This window comes from Mesoplodon mirus, assembly GCF_964341445.2.
Source record: "Mesoplodon mirus genome assembly, chromosome: 17".
NCBI lineage: Eukaryota > Metazoa > Chordata > Mammalia > Artiodactyla > Ziphiidae > Mesoplodon > Mesoplodon mirus.
Genome location: NC_138993.1, coordinates 68,888,910 through 68,903,578, shown reverse-complemented (window position 1 = coordinate 68,903,578; position 14,669 = coordinate 68,888,910). Strand labels below are relative to the sequence as shown.

General features: G+C 43.3%; 1 protein-coding gene across 1 annotated transcript in view; it reads left to right on the top strand.

Moving 5' to 3' along the window:
• Positions 1 to 14,669, top strand: part of NALCN (sodium leak channel, non-selective) — a 261,887-nt gene that overhangs the window by 195,748 nt on the left and 51,470 nt on the right. Inside the window, exons 19-20 of the mRNA XM_082602462.1 lie at positions 14,007 to 14,108; positions 14,526 to 14,595. Of these exons, the coding sequence (XP_082458588.1) occupies positions 14,007 to 14,108; positions 14,526 to 14,595 (172 nt within the window). The remainder of the gene's footprint in view (positions 1 to 14,006; positions 14,109 to 14,525; positions 14,596 to 14,669) is intronic.

Sequence of the window (14,669 nt, the reverse complement as noted above, 5' to 3'; positions counted from 1 at the left end):
TAGGTCAGGGGTGGATATTCATAAGGTTGGGGGTCTGAGTTTAAGTGTTTTTACTGGGGAGGTCTGGTTGAGATTGGGCAGAATTCTTCAAATAAGAGTTTAGGTCATTTTGCAATATGTACGAATACTGAATCATTATGTTGTATACCTGAAACTAATGTCATATGTCAGTTACACCTCAGTTAAAAAAGTTTAGGACTCTTCAGGATATACAAGTAACAAGTACTTGTTATTATCGACAGGTAACCATTACTGTTCGGGGGAGGGCAGCCCCCAGGGTGGGGGACAGGATGAGGTGACACACCTTCATCTCTCCACTGCCTTCAGGGCTCTTTCCACCCTCTATGGCATGACAGTTCAGTCATCAGCCATTGAGATGGAGTTCGCACTTCTGATTTTCACTTACCTTCTTGATTTGGGGTGATTCTGAGAAGAGGGAAAATAAATGGTGACTCTGGGCTTCCATCTCTACTCCAGAAATCTGTTCTATTCTATGCCTTTTGAATTTTTAACCATATATATGTATTACCTTTAAAAAATAAATACAACTAATTTTTAGAAACAGCATTCTTAAAATATTTAGGATTGATGCCTACCTGGGCAGTGTCTTGGCCCGAGTCTTGATGAGAAGCAGTTGATCTGACGTGACTGGTTTGTCCAGTTGATGATCTGTTGTTGTCTAGAGAAAGGAAATGGCCCGTTACTCTGTAGCTCGGATGAGTGGATTTTTGGAAAGTTCCTGAAGCTAACAATGAAAGTACTTAAGGTTAAGGCCTTAAGTTCCTGGACATTCATTTCCTAGGATGAATATTCAAGTCATGTTGATGGAGCGGTCTTGATTCTCAGTATTGATAATTAAGCTGTGGGGTTACCAGGGGGCTCAATTCTCAGGGGACCCACATTTCCAAATATCCATCTTTCATTTGAAACAGGGTCGGCATTATTCCAGCAAAGAGTGTGCTATATACCTCCCTATGAACAGGAAGTTCAAGTCCACAAACGATTTCTACACATAATCATGTTTAATTTGTATTCTTCTACTTATTTTTTGAAATTAATTGTCTGCTTTGAAAATTGAAATGAACTTCTGGATATATATGGGAACACTTTTTTTTTTTTTTTGTGGTACGCAGGTCTCTCACTGTTGTGGCCTCTCCCGTTGCACAGCACAGGCTCCGGACGCACAGGCTCAGCGGCCATGGCTCATGGGCCCAGCCGTTCCGCGGCATGTGGGATCCCCCCAGACCGGGGCACGAACCCGTGTCCCCTGCATTGGCAGGCGGACTCCCAACCACTGCGCCACCAGGGAAGCCCATATGGGAACACTTTTGATGAGAAACACAAGTAGGGCATTTTTACAGAACTTGAGAATAGTGTCGCAAGCTTAAATGCAGGTGACTCATTTGGCACTAATGGGCCAGACTTATCTGGAGAGCATCGTGAGAGAGGATGGCCCACCACCTAAATGATAAAATCCAGGGCTGCTATTAAATTCACTCTTATTTTGACTTCATCTGCACCATTCAGCTCCACTAAAGAAAGCTTCCTTCAAAAGGCAGTGACCTTTACATCACATCAGATGAAATCAAAACAAAGAGCAGTGCGTTTCAAAAGCATCACTCCCTCTACTGAGATTTCTCTAATTTGAGCCCTGAAATTGAACAAAAATACATTATCATTCCTGCTAGGCTGAATACATAGAGAAATGTCAGAATAAAATAATTAAACATTTTACATTATTTTAGAAAGCGCCATCCTTTTGTAGTTTGCCATCAGCATCTCATTAGCTAGGATGGATCTTTATAATCTTTTTGAATGCTCAGTCTGGTATGATATTTATATTCTGATATTTGGATCGATGACATAATTTTCCTTGCCACACACTTAATTAATAATGTTTTGAATTTAGTTGAATGCTACTTACTATTAAAAAATTAAATATATATATAATGACACATGTTTGGTGAGTTTTTCTCATCATTTTAAGACAGTCATTCTTATTGATTACAAATACATATATTTCTGGCCTGGAATTTTGTGCCCTTCTTGACACTGACCTACAAAGGGCGCCTCATTCCTGTCCCAGGTCCAGTCACATAGAATATGCTGTGTCGGGGTAGTAGACATGGAAAGAGGACAGGATCTGCAGCCAACCACACTTGGCTTTAAGTGCCCTGAGTAGCAGTGACTCTTGGGAAGGCTCAGCTCCTCCATCTGCCAAGTAGGGCTATAGGTGACTTCATAGGAGTTAAGTGAGCATGTGTATCAAGTACTCACTTGGCAACTCAGTAGCCAAACTGAGTTATAATTCTGGCTCCATCACTTCATGGATGTTTGACATTGGGCAAGTTATTTAATGTCTCTGCACCTCCGTTTTCTCATCTGTTAAATGGGATCTATAAATGTATAACCCCTGCCCTATAGGAGAGGATTAAACGAGTTGGTATCTGTAGGTGATTTTTCATTATTGGCAATAAGTTAGGGGAGACCCACAGTTGCCCCTGAGAGGCAGGCAATTGACAGTTACCTTTCAAAGCTGATCCTCAAGGGCGTGGTGCAGAATCTCCACTATTGCCCAGCAGAGACTAGATCTGAGGGGCATAAAGTGCTTTTGATACATCGGTGTACTCTTTTTCCAGGTTGATTCCAAGGTTCTTGCTTACCCAGCTGGAAGCAGTCTATCTGCTTCAGCTTTACACTCAGTTAAGCCTTGCTAGGCTGGCTAACATCTTCAAGGTATCATCAGATCATTTGTTTAAATCATTTGCTGGTTGTTTATTGGTGGATATAGTCCCGAACTAACAACATAGATTCCTCAGCCAAGGTTGGCATCCCCGATGGCTGGCGGGAAGTCCTGGGCTTGGAGAACTGTGATCGTCCTAGTGCCCTAAGGGCAGCTGTCAAGTTCTCCATTCTGCTTGGCTGCACCAGGAAATCAAACAGTCCTATCTCAGAAGCGGGCAGCCTACAGAGGCTTTGGCAGGAAGCCTAGTCAAACAGGTAGAGATCAGCATCTCGCAGGGACAGCCAGCAAAGGGAGAGGTGAGGGGGGTCACAGGTGTTGGTAAAGTCAAGCCTGATAGACTTGGCAGCTGGAAGAGTGATGGTGAGTGGAATTTAAATCAAGATCATTGGCTGAGAACAGCTGGTGATCAGGGCAGGGGAGCAGCTGGACAGAAGCTGTAACTGCCGTCGTGGGCACCACGGGTAGATCCGTGACCGCTGGGGCTGAGACAAGCATAGCATCATCTTCTGCATGGGTTGTAATACCTGCCTGGAACCTTCGGTGTGCACATCCCTTTGGCGCTCCGTAACTTCGGGGTGGATGAGGGCTTAGCTGGGGGTGGTCCTTCATGGGCTGTAGGCTCAATGAGGGTGTTTCTCTCGGTCCACTGGCCTCTTCGAGGCCCCAGTTCTCCCAGCTCTCTCTCCCCAGGGTCTAGGACAGATGAACTGACGTCTGGGCTCTTCTCTGGGATGTGAGCATCTAAGTCATATTCCCCTGGAAGATATGGTGAACCTGATGTTGAAGAGACCGAGGAGATCATAGGAGTTTTCTAGAGGAAGGAATTCAAGTTAAATCCCAAAGATTCCCTCCGAAGGCCACCTGCTCCTGCGCACTTCGTCAGCTGTGTGAGCAGAGGAATTTGAGGAAAGGGGGAAGAGCCTGTTCATCCTTATCTGTCCTCTCTTGTCTAGACCCAAGCTGCCAGGTCTCTGAAGTGGGCACATTACCGGGGAGTCTAAGAGTGCTTCACGATGCAGAGCACAGGCCTCTTACCCGCTCTGCTTTTTCCCTTGGGGCAATTCTCCTTTTCAAATGATTGTTTTGTCCATTAGTGCCGCAATTCAGCAATTTTTGATTAGGTCGTGGGAGTTCTCTTCAGCTCTGCATTCTGGGCACGGCTAGCAAGGCATGCGCAGCATCCCCAGAACCCGGGGCCAGACTTGCCAACTTCTCTGTGGGATGTGCTCCAGCCGTGGGAGGGGATGCACGGGAAGACCCTGAGGATGAGGAGGAGGCTGAGACTGGGTCAAATTTTTATGGCCATTGGCAAGAATAACCCGAAGTTTTAAGAAAAGAGGGTGTTGGGCATTAATAGGCCATTATTAATTAACTATGACTACTATCTGATTTATTAAATGTTTATAATATATTTACTGTATTTATAGATATAAATACATAGATTATTAGTATGAATATATTACTAGTAAATCATTAAATAGTAATCAAATATTTAAATATTAAATATTATTGTAAATATTTATCTGTGACTCTATTAAGGCTGCCTAATGGTTGATTTTCCTTATTGAGATTTTTCCGATACTTAAAAACTCTTGTAGATTGTTTGGAAAGCCATTTGGAGATATAAAGACTAAGTAGATGGATGGAAATTAAGTGTATTCAGAGAACAATAAACGGAGGCAATAAGATCTGTGGATACATGCATCTGAATAAAACATAAAACGGTGAAAGTTTCAAGGAGGCGAAATGTAACTTAATTGAAACAAAATAATTATATTCTTTTTTTTTTTTTGCTTTCAACAACCAAACTTCCTTTCCTTGAACTCTAGAAAAAATTTGTTTTATTGAGCTACAATTAACATATAACATATATTAGTTTCAGGTGTGCAGCATAATGATTCCCGGGGATTTGTATATATTATGAAATGATCACCACAAAGAAGTCTAGTCAACTTCCGTGACCTTACATAGGAAAATAATATATTCTAAAGGTGTTTCCCTAGGTAGTACCTGATTTGTGGTAATCAAAATATATTTCATTGGGCTTCCCTGGTGGCGCAGTGGTTGAGAGTCCGCCTGCCGATGCAGGGAACGCGGGTTCGTGCCCCGGTCCGGGAAGATCCCACATGCCGCGGAGCGGCTGGGCCCGTGAGCCATGGCCGCTGAGCCTGCGCGTCCGGAGCCTGTGCTCCGCAACGGGAGAGGACACAACAGTGAGAGGCCTGCGTACCTCAATAAAAAAATATATATATATATATTATATATATTTATATATATATATATTATATATATATATATATATATATTTCATTGACATAGTATATGATTTGTAGATTACTTTTAGGTAAGCCCCCGAAGTGATTTAATAGCTCTGTGGGTTAGGAGAGCTGCTATTAAATTTTACCCAACAAATTCAAGGAGATATTTTGAACAGGTTTTTCTTCTACTATTTTATCATTGAAGGGTCAAGTAGTAAATAATATAGGAGGATACATATCTCTAGAAAAATCGGTCCATATGGTTTATGCAACATTTGGAAAATTTCACTTTTGTTATAATAAAAAGTTGAAGCTTTGCAATGTAATTGACATTTTTCTGAGTCCACAGCAGGGTTAGTAAATTCGAACCCCAGTGAATGGTGTGGGGTTTCAGACATTTTATTTGCTGAATTGGATAGATGCACTAAAGGCATGGATTTCCCGTGAGGTCACTTTCTTTTTCACGTATGGTATCTATGTGTGATAAGACGTAAGGCTTCTTTCATTTTTCAGTCTACAAGAGGTTCTGGTTGTTGGGGTATTTACATGTCTACATATGAAAACATTTTCATGAAAAACACAAGATTGGAAGGAACTAATTCACCGTTGCTATGAAGAGCCGTACTCGGGACTGGGCTGACTCACAAAGGAGCAGGATACCTACTGGGGTAAAAACGCAGCTATTCCCTCATTGCAGCAAGAGGCCGGTACAGAGGCGCTCACCTATTAGCCTCACTGGGACCCTGCTTTTGAGGATCACGTTGTCACTTACATGGAGGCAGGTAAGAGCCCCTTCCAGGAAACACTCATCATCTGTTCTCTTACCCAGTTCTACAGCCATAGTTTTACATAATTACCACTAAAGGACTCTCTTCCTATTGTCTGTTGATGTGATTACATTATGTTAACCACATCTGATAATACTTGACAAGGTGCAGCTCAAGATGTGAGTAAAATCCCTCAAATTTAGTGTCCTGCAAAGCTACACCGCTGTTCCTTTAGATGGTAATTACGTTTAATACCAGATAGTATCGTCGTGTAATCTAAGTTTTCTATAACGGATGAAAATAATTTGAAGACTCACAGGCCTCTCTCTTTCGTTACAGAAGGTACAGGCTTTTCCCACACCCTCGTTCTGGAACATTAAGAAAGAAAATGTGGAGACGGAGAAGAAAGAAACCGAGGACCCCCTGCTGCTGTTTCTATAAACAACTAGTGGTGTTTAAAGGCTAATAAAGCTCCAAGATCTCTCTTAGAACCATCACCTTTGGGCCAATTTTAAAATATTTTAGATGGAGAAATGTCAAGAAAAATAGAGACAGTTTCTTAAGACATGATTCTCTCCCCTCAACCTCCATAAAAGATTTTATACAAATATATGGCTGTCATATAAGGGGCAATTGAAATTCCATAGCACAAAGGCAATGCAGAGAAGAAGAAAAAAAAAGAGTCAATCTTTCATATGTTTTTTTCAAAGCCTTGGCAAGAAACCAGGGGTAATATTTTTGCAACTGGGAATGTGTGTTTGCTGAAGAATATTCCCACATTTGAATCATCCTCAGGGGTCCTAGGCTTGTTTTACTTTCAAAGGTAGAGAGGGCATCACATTAACCCCAACTGGGAAAAGGAAAATGCCCCACTGTAATTCTCCTCCAGGGAGCAGGGATAAAGGGATTACATATGCCTGCATAATGGAGAATTTCCTCACTCAGACAAGACAAAAGACTTCATTATTTTTCACCAGACACTTGAAGCCTTGTGTCTCCCGGTTCCAGAAGCCAAGAAGGACGACCAAGTTTGTTTAATTTTAAACCGCTAGATGGAGTTTCTAAGAAACTGGCCTCCCAGGACTGGCCATTATGAAGAGATAAAGAGAAGATATTGAAAACCTTCATGCCACGACTCTCAGGGTCTTTCCCCTAAGACGAGCGAGACCTTCCCTGAAGATCACAGAGTGTGTCGATACCTGAGCTTTGCTTTTTCTCTAGGCAGCAAAGCAATGAACACTTTCTTCCTGAAAACATATTTCTTTGATCCTTATGTGAGACCAAAAGGCATCTAAACCCTCATGAAAAATTTAAAGTGGCAAAATAGAACTTAATTGAACATTTGAGTAATTTTCCTTCTGACTAGGTCTATTCCTGAGTAGCTTTAACGATGTGTGCATCTCATTTCTTATTGGTGCAGTATGAAAAGTGCCAAATTCCTCAGTTATTTACTGAAATAGTAAATAACTATTTAGTAGTTATATAACTATTAAATAGTTATTTACTATTTCAGCTTGGCAGTAGATTCCTGTAAGACAAGGTGCACAGTGACCCTGTTCCCAGTGACAAATCCAATCTCCTGTTTAAGAAATTGATTTCAGCTCAGCTTCATGCTGGCTTGCAAGTTTCCCTTAACAGCTCTCTCATAGAATATAGCTAAAGATTTATAAACTTCCTACTTGCAAGAAGCAATGTCTGGTTTTTTGTTACCGTTTCAGGGTCTCATCTATTATAGGTGTGCAGCCCGCTTCTTGAGTGGTGTAGTATTCTAACTTGAGATCAAATTAAGATTATTTAACTTCCCCTTTCGAAAGCATATTTCAAACACGAAAGCCTATTTCAAAGGCATATTTCTGCTTTGTGATTATTTCCGTGCTTCGTGAGCATGAAGAGATCAAAAAAGAAATGAAGACATTTGATCTTTGCAGAAGATGTCAAGGTTCCTTCGTGTAACAGATGTTTCTTGAGCGCCTACTGTGTACAAGGTAAAGTAATCAGTGACCAAGCAGAGTGTCTTGGAGCTGTTTGGAGCGCGGCGTGGGTGGGGAGCTGCAGGACCAGTGACAGCGATGTGGGGGTGAGGCTGGAAGCGGACCCTACAGGACTTTGCAAGTCAAGCTGAGCTTCTGGTCTTCATCTTTCTCTGAAGAGCAGTAGGATGTTGAAGATTTTGAGACAGTGATGATAGCTGTATTTGTTATCTATTGCTATGTTGCAAATACTCCACAACTCAGTGATTTACACAGCACGTGGATAACCTCACAGTTTCAGCCAGGAAGCTGGGCCTGGCTTAGTGGGGTCTCTGGCTCTGGGTCCTTCACAAAGCTGCAGGCATTTTGACGGGAATGGGCAAAACGCCCTGCCCAGCTCGCTTGCACGTTTACGGATGAGCTGGTGTGCCTCCTGGGCTGTCGGATGAATGCTTCACCTCCTCAAGGGTTGTTCATGGGAGGGCAGCCTCACCCCTTTGGGAAGGGGGTCTCTCCATAGCGCAGCTCCCAGCAAGGCAGCCTTCATCCCCAGAGCAAGCCAGAGACTGCGGAAGATGAAAGCACAGTGTCTGGTGACCTCTTCCATCTCTTCTGCCTTATGTTTGTTTAAAGCAAGTGTCCAGGGCCTCCCTGGTGGCGCAGTGGTTGAGAGTCCGCCTGCCGATGCAGGGGATACGGGTTCGTGCCCCGGTCTGGGAGGATCCCATATGCCGCGGAGCGGCTGGGCCCGTGAGCCATGGCCGCTGGGCCTGCGCGTCCGGAGCCTGTGCTCCGCAGCGGGGGAGGCCACGGCAGTGAGAGGCCCGCATACCGCAAAAAAAAAAAAAAAAAGCAAGTGTCCAAGTCCCGCCCACACTAAGGGGCTGCACATGGGCATGGAAACCAGGAGGTGGGGTCATCGGGGGCCATCTGAGAAGCACCCACCGCAATCACACCGTGGATGGTCACTTCAGAAATCACTTTGCTTGGGAGAATAATACGTTTGTGGAGACCGCTTAAGAGGCTGTGGCTCTGGTCCGGAGTGTACATCACTGCTGACCGGTCAGAACAGAGAAGACTTCCTTCCCAACACCGATCTGTGTCCAACTCGCTGTTCTCTCCTCCACCCTCTATGGAATGTTTTAACATCAACCGCGACATAGGACAAGAAAAGAAAGTCAATAATGGCAACTAACATTCAAATTGAGCATTTACCTTTCCAGAGCGCTGCACATTCATAATCCTACTTGATTCCTCCCACTCTCTATGAAGTCAGTAGCAAAGGTATCATTGTCACCACATCTTACACGTGGGGCACGGAGGCTCGGAGAAGGCATGTCACTTGCCTGAGGTCCCACAGCTGGGAAAAGCTGAGGTCAGAAGTGCGTGGTTCTAAACCATGTGTTTTCTCAAATCATCTTCTCCATCTGGCCCCCAGACAGAGGCAGAACTTTCTGTTCGCTTCTGTGCTGCTGAGTGGAGACCTGCAAACCTCTGCGGCTTTGCTACTTTGAACCTGAGACGAGCGAGTTGTAAATCCTGCCCCCTATGCTCCCCCCAGTTCACTGTACACCCCCACCTCCCCCTTCACGTGTCCGTCCTGTCCATCCGTCAGCCCGTTCGCGTGCCGGGAACTGCGCTTCTAGGAATATGGGTTTGAGTGATGAAATGGTCCCTGAGAAATGTACAGTCTAATAAGGGAGGTAACTAATGATGACCGAATGCCACAAGCATTAAACAAGCTCGGCCAATAACAGGCTGCAGGAACACGGAACAGCAGACATAATCCTTCTGCGCTTTCACATCGGTGAAATATTTCTCACTTGATGTTACTTATCAGAACCCATTTATATCAAAGTTTGTAATTGTATGACGCACGTCAAAACGTGACGTGGTACTTCCTAGTTTGGGTTACAGTTGATGCTTGTATGTATAATGAAAGTGTATTTCCTTTTAAAAATAATAAAGCAGGGCTTCCCTGGTGGCGCAGTGGTTGAGAGTCCACCTGCCGATGCAGGGGACACGGGTTCGTGCCCCGGTCTGGGAGGATCCCACATGCCGCGGAGCGGCTGGGCCCGTGAGCCATGGCCGCTGAGCCTGCGCGAATGGAGCCTGTGCTCCGCAACGGGAGAGGCCACAACAGTGAGAGGCCTGCGTACCGCAAAAATAAATAAATAAATAAATAAATAAAAATAAAAATAATAAAGCAAGCTTTTACCGTACTTGTGTGTGAACCTTGGCACATTGCATTAGAGAATATGTAGCCTCTTAGTAGCATCTGATTGTGCCAGATGGAAGTGACTTTTCTCCCAAGTTTATTTTCTTAAATAACAAAATATTTTACATTCATCAGAGAATGTGACAATGGCTTATGTATGAGGCTGTCTTATCTATGCAGAAACCTCCTAACGTTGCCTCCTTCCTACACCTGCTTCAAAGCCCAGGTGTCCTCAGGGTGGAAGTACTGTGCGCCTGCTTTCCCACACCCTTGCCCCCACCAGGCCCCTCCTACCCCAGATCCATCTCCTTTTATCTGAGTTTCTTCCTTCATCCATAGGGAACTCATTTTTGACAACTAGTCTCCTTGTATAATATAATTAGATTTTTCCCATATGTTTTCTTTCAGATGGATTTATGTATCTGTAGAAAAGTTTTTTCTGTACCATTAGCTGTTTTTGTTGGGGGAGGGGGATTATTATGGACAAATAGCTAGTTATTAACTATAATGGATACCTTGCCTAGAAGAAAATTTTGCCTTTTAATCTTAGTAAGATTCTACCACTGTACTTAAAAGGGGGGAAGCGTAAACCTTTAAGAGCCTTTCATGAACTGCCTTTCATGTGCCCCCCTCAAAAAAAGATTGCCTTCGCCCAATTTGCTATGAATATGACCCTCAGTTTTCAGCAAAGAAACCCTAGCATTTACCTTTAGAGTTTCCTAGTTTGAAAGACACTGCATATCCTCAAAGGAGAGAACGAGACGTCAGGGCGTTTGGTCTGAGGAGAGACTCGGCGAGGGCACTGGCTGCTAAATGGAGACAGAGACTGCTGGCCTTGGTTTTGGTACCAGATCTGGGGGTGAGGTGTGAGGCTGTGGGTCTGGCACAGGGGGTCAGAGAGTCACACTGAGCCTGAGGCTCCAAAGGGGACCATTAACAGCCCGGCGAGAGGGCCCCACCTGCCTGATTTCACCCTGCTCAGATCACAGGGCACCTTGTTACCCCAGGAAAGGAGGAGGTGAGTTGGCAGCCTCTGCTCAGAGAACAAGAAGATTCTGGCAGGGGCCTCTTGCCCAGGAAGCGGAAACCACCAAGGCTGATGCTCTGAAGTCACCTGTTACGTGTTTTAACTGGCCCAGAGTTAGCATTTTCTTCTCTTTTTCCCATCAGTATCTAGTTTGAAATTGTTCCAGCAAACAGTGCTTGTAACGTAGAAGGAAGTGGTAGGAAAAGGATAGTAAGGCAAATGGTTCTATATGTTACATTTAAGTGGCTGTCCTAGTCTGATTAAGCACGGGTTTTCTGATTGTAGGATAGAGCTTAAAAGCCAGCGCCCATCAACCCCACCCCAGATGAGTGCGAATCACCGAGAACCTGAAGACTCACATATGGACTGCAAACATTCATGTCACATGTATGGCTGAAACTCCAGCCCATTTGAGTATTATTTTCTGAATTCTCTAGACCCAACAGAAAAGAGGGAGCTGATCTTGAAGCAAAGAGGAAAAGAGGGGTTGCTTTCTCACCCCAACTTCAGTCACGCTATTGGTGGAGGAGATGGAAGAGGAGGTATCATAGGGTGGGGGTAGGGGGACTTCCAATATGGGTTTGTCTCCATGGAGACCTGCTTGTCTTGTTCAGTCAGAGGAGGGTGTCTCAGGTGTGGTCCTGACTCTTCTCCAGCAAGGATGCCCAGGCATCCTCAGACTGGGCTTTCGGGCAGACACCAGCAGTTTGGTTTTTTTTTTAATCACAGGCAGCTTAAAGCCAGTTACATTCTATATACTTCAAGCATAGCAGGAACGCCCAACTCAAATGGGTATTTTATAATCAAGTTATATGTGTTTTGTATTTAAGACCTATAGGTCTCATGTACTTTTAGGGAAGAGTCTTGTGACAAAAAGTAAAAGTTACTAAGTGGTTAAAAGTCAAGTCTTTTTTTTAAATATTGAAATACAGTTGATTCAAAATGTGTTAGTTTCTGGTGTACAGCAAAGTGATTCATATTACATATATACATGTATATCTGAATCTTTTTCAGATTCTTTTCCTTTATACAATAGTTTATTACAAGATAATGAATATAGTGCCCTGTGCTATACAGTAGGACCTTGTTGTTTATTTTATATATAGTATTTTGTACCTGCTATACAGGGATAAATTAGAAGTTTGGGATTAGCAGTTACAAACTACTATATATAAAATTGAAGGTTAAGTCTTGACTGTTTACACAAATGACAAGGCTCTGTATATCTATGCTGGAATAACACTGTTCTCCAAATAGATTTTTTTCAGAATGCCTTCATGATTTTCAGACCTTTGTCCAAAAAATAATTCATAATGTACATAATATGAGATCATCCTATACCTTTGTCAACTCAGCTGAACTTACAAATGCATCTTCCTCTTCGACCCCATTGCAGTCTTGGAAATAGCACAGTCTCTATATATCACTGCCAGAAACCCTTGTTGTTCAATAAAATTTTGACTTGGATTTTATCTCAAAATGGTCCATGTTGCTCATTAAACTAAGAAGAGTGATTTGGGGGCATTATTTCCTGTAATGCATTTACATTTGTTGCATGTGTATGATTTCTCATAAGTATTCGTCGTAATTATCCTCACTGGCATCAAAACCGTTTTTAAGTACTTGAAAATACACATGATATCATAAGAGATGCTGTTTTAAGTATGCTGAACAGACATAGATCTTTTTCTCGAAGATCTTAACTCTGAGACAGACAGTAAAAATATAACTCAAAGCCAATCTAGAAATGCAATTTAGGAACCATAAATACAGAAGTGTTACGAATGCAGTGACAGAGTACATGGGTTCCAGTTTGAACACATATGGTGTCATAAAATTTGCATATCACAAAACCATTGCATTTTAAGTCTATGAGTTCTCTTCAAGTTCAAGGCCTTTTCCTCGCTTTATGGATAATGAAACTGAGCCCAAAGGTCCCTCAACTGGCTCATGACAGTGTCGCCTTGGAACACAGGTCTCTTTTTTTTTTTTTTTTTTTTTTTCCGTACGCGGGCCTCTCACTGTTGTGGCCTCTCCCGTTGCGGAGCACAGGCTCCGGATGCGCAGGCTCAGCGGCCATGGCTCACGGGCCCAGCCGCTCCGCGGCATATGGGATCCTCCCAGACCGGGGCACGAACCCGTATCCCCTGCATCGGCAGGCGGACTCTCAACCACTGCGCCACCAGGGAGGCCCTGGAACACAGGTCTCTTAACCACGGATTTCTTTTCTTTCCACTTGACTACTATAGTCATCAAGGGAATTCCTGTCATTTCCAGTTGGAGAGAGCTTCCTGGAGAAGAAATGTTGTTTTCTCTCCGAATCATTCACACCACAGGTGTTGAGTCACCCAATTGTCTTCACTCATTAGCAAATCTGAAATTAACAAAAGCCCGGTTACGGTTTAAAGCGAACATGTTTTAAAAAGTCTTCAGAGCTTTGTGAGTACAAAGAAAGTGGCAACTGGTTACCTGTAAGCCACAGGCTTTCAGCTGACGTTTCTCTAGGTATTCATTCCAGCTTTAATTACTTGTCTTTTCTATTAGTTTGTTGCCTCTAACTTTACCCTTTCCTAGCGTTCTGCAAAATCTCCTTGGAACATATATTCCATCAGCCCAGGAGCCTAGGTGGACAAATCCTTCCCTAAGGGCTTTTATTAGAAACCTCCCTGTCTAAATTGAAAACCAGCATCATGGGTACCTATGGTTAGGCTGGCCCTTTGGCTTACAGAATCCTGGTAGAGGCTCTTCTGTTTGGGGTGGGGATGGAATGAGGACACATGGTTGGGGGGATTGTTTTCTATTTATTTTCCAGCACCTTTTCGTGGCTATGACCGTCCTGTTTTGAAAGTATTCTTGACACAGAACCTAAAGCTCATTTACATTATTGGCAATGTGTCATTTGCTGTACTTTGTCTTATCATTGGTGTTTCCTTAAGAATAAGAAGAATAATGAGCAGTTATGCATTATTCATCCCAAGTGTACAAATCAGGCATTTATCTGCGGCTCCTTTTTTTTCTAGAGCTTGCACTCGACAGCGCATGCTGAGCGGATCATTTGAGGGGCAGCCGGCAAAGGAAAGGTCAATTCTTAGTGTGCAGCACCATATCCGCCAAGAGCGCAGGTAAATACACCGGAAGCCAAGGCTGCAGAGAAACGAAGGAAAGGAGTTTTACAGGAAGCATCACTGACCCCAGCCCTGGTCAGGAGGCAGGCCCGGGTGAAGAGCTGAGTTCTGTTTGCTGATGGCAACAGTAATAAAACTCACAATCAGATTCAAAGAATCAAAACATCTTTCAAAAACCCTTCCCTTGGTGATGATAGCCAAATTCTCACTTTTAAGATCAGAAGGAAAAAATTCTGAATTTTGTTAGATGAGATCAAAGGCAGGTGGATAGACTAAAACTTTTGCTATAAAAAGAAATATTAAGCATTTGTGATGCTATCAGGAATTACTTTATTTCATTTTTATGATGGTCATCGCTTAAAAGTCCAAATTTGATCTCGACATGTATTGATCAGTTGGTTGTGATTGTTTTAGGTCACTAAGACACGGATCAAACAGCCAGAGGATCAGCAGGGGGAAATCTCTTGAAACTCTGACTCAAGATGTAAGTTCTAAGCAATGCTTTGGATTTTGGAAGTGTGATTGTGAAAACGTATATAAATGGTTGCTTAGACAATT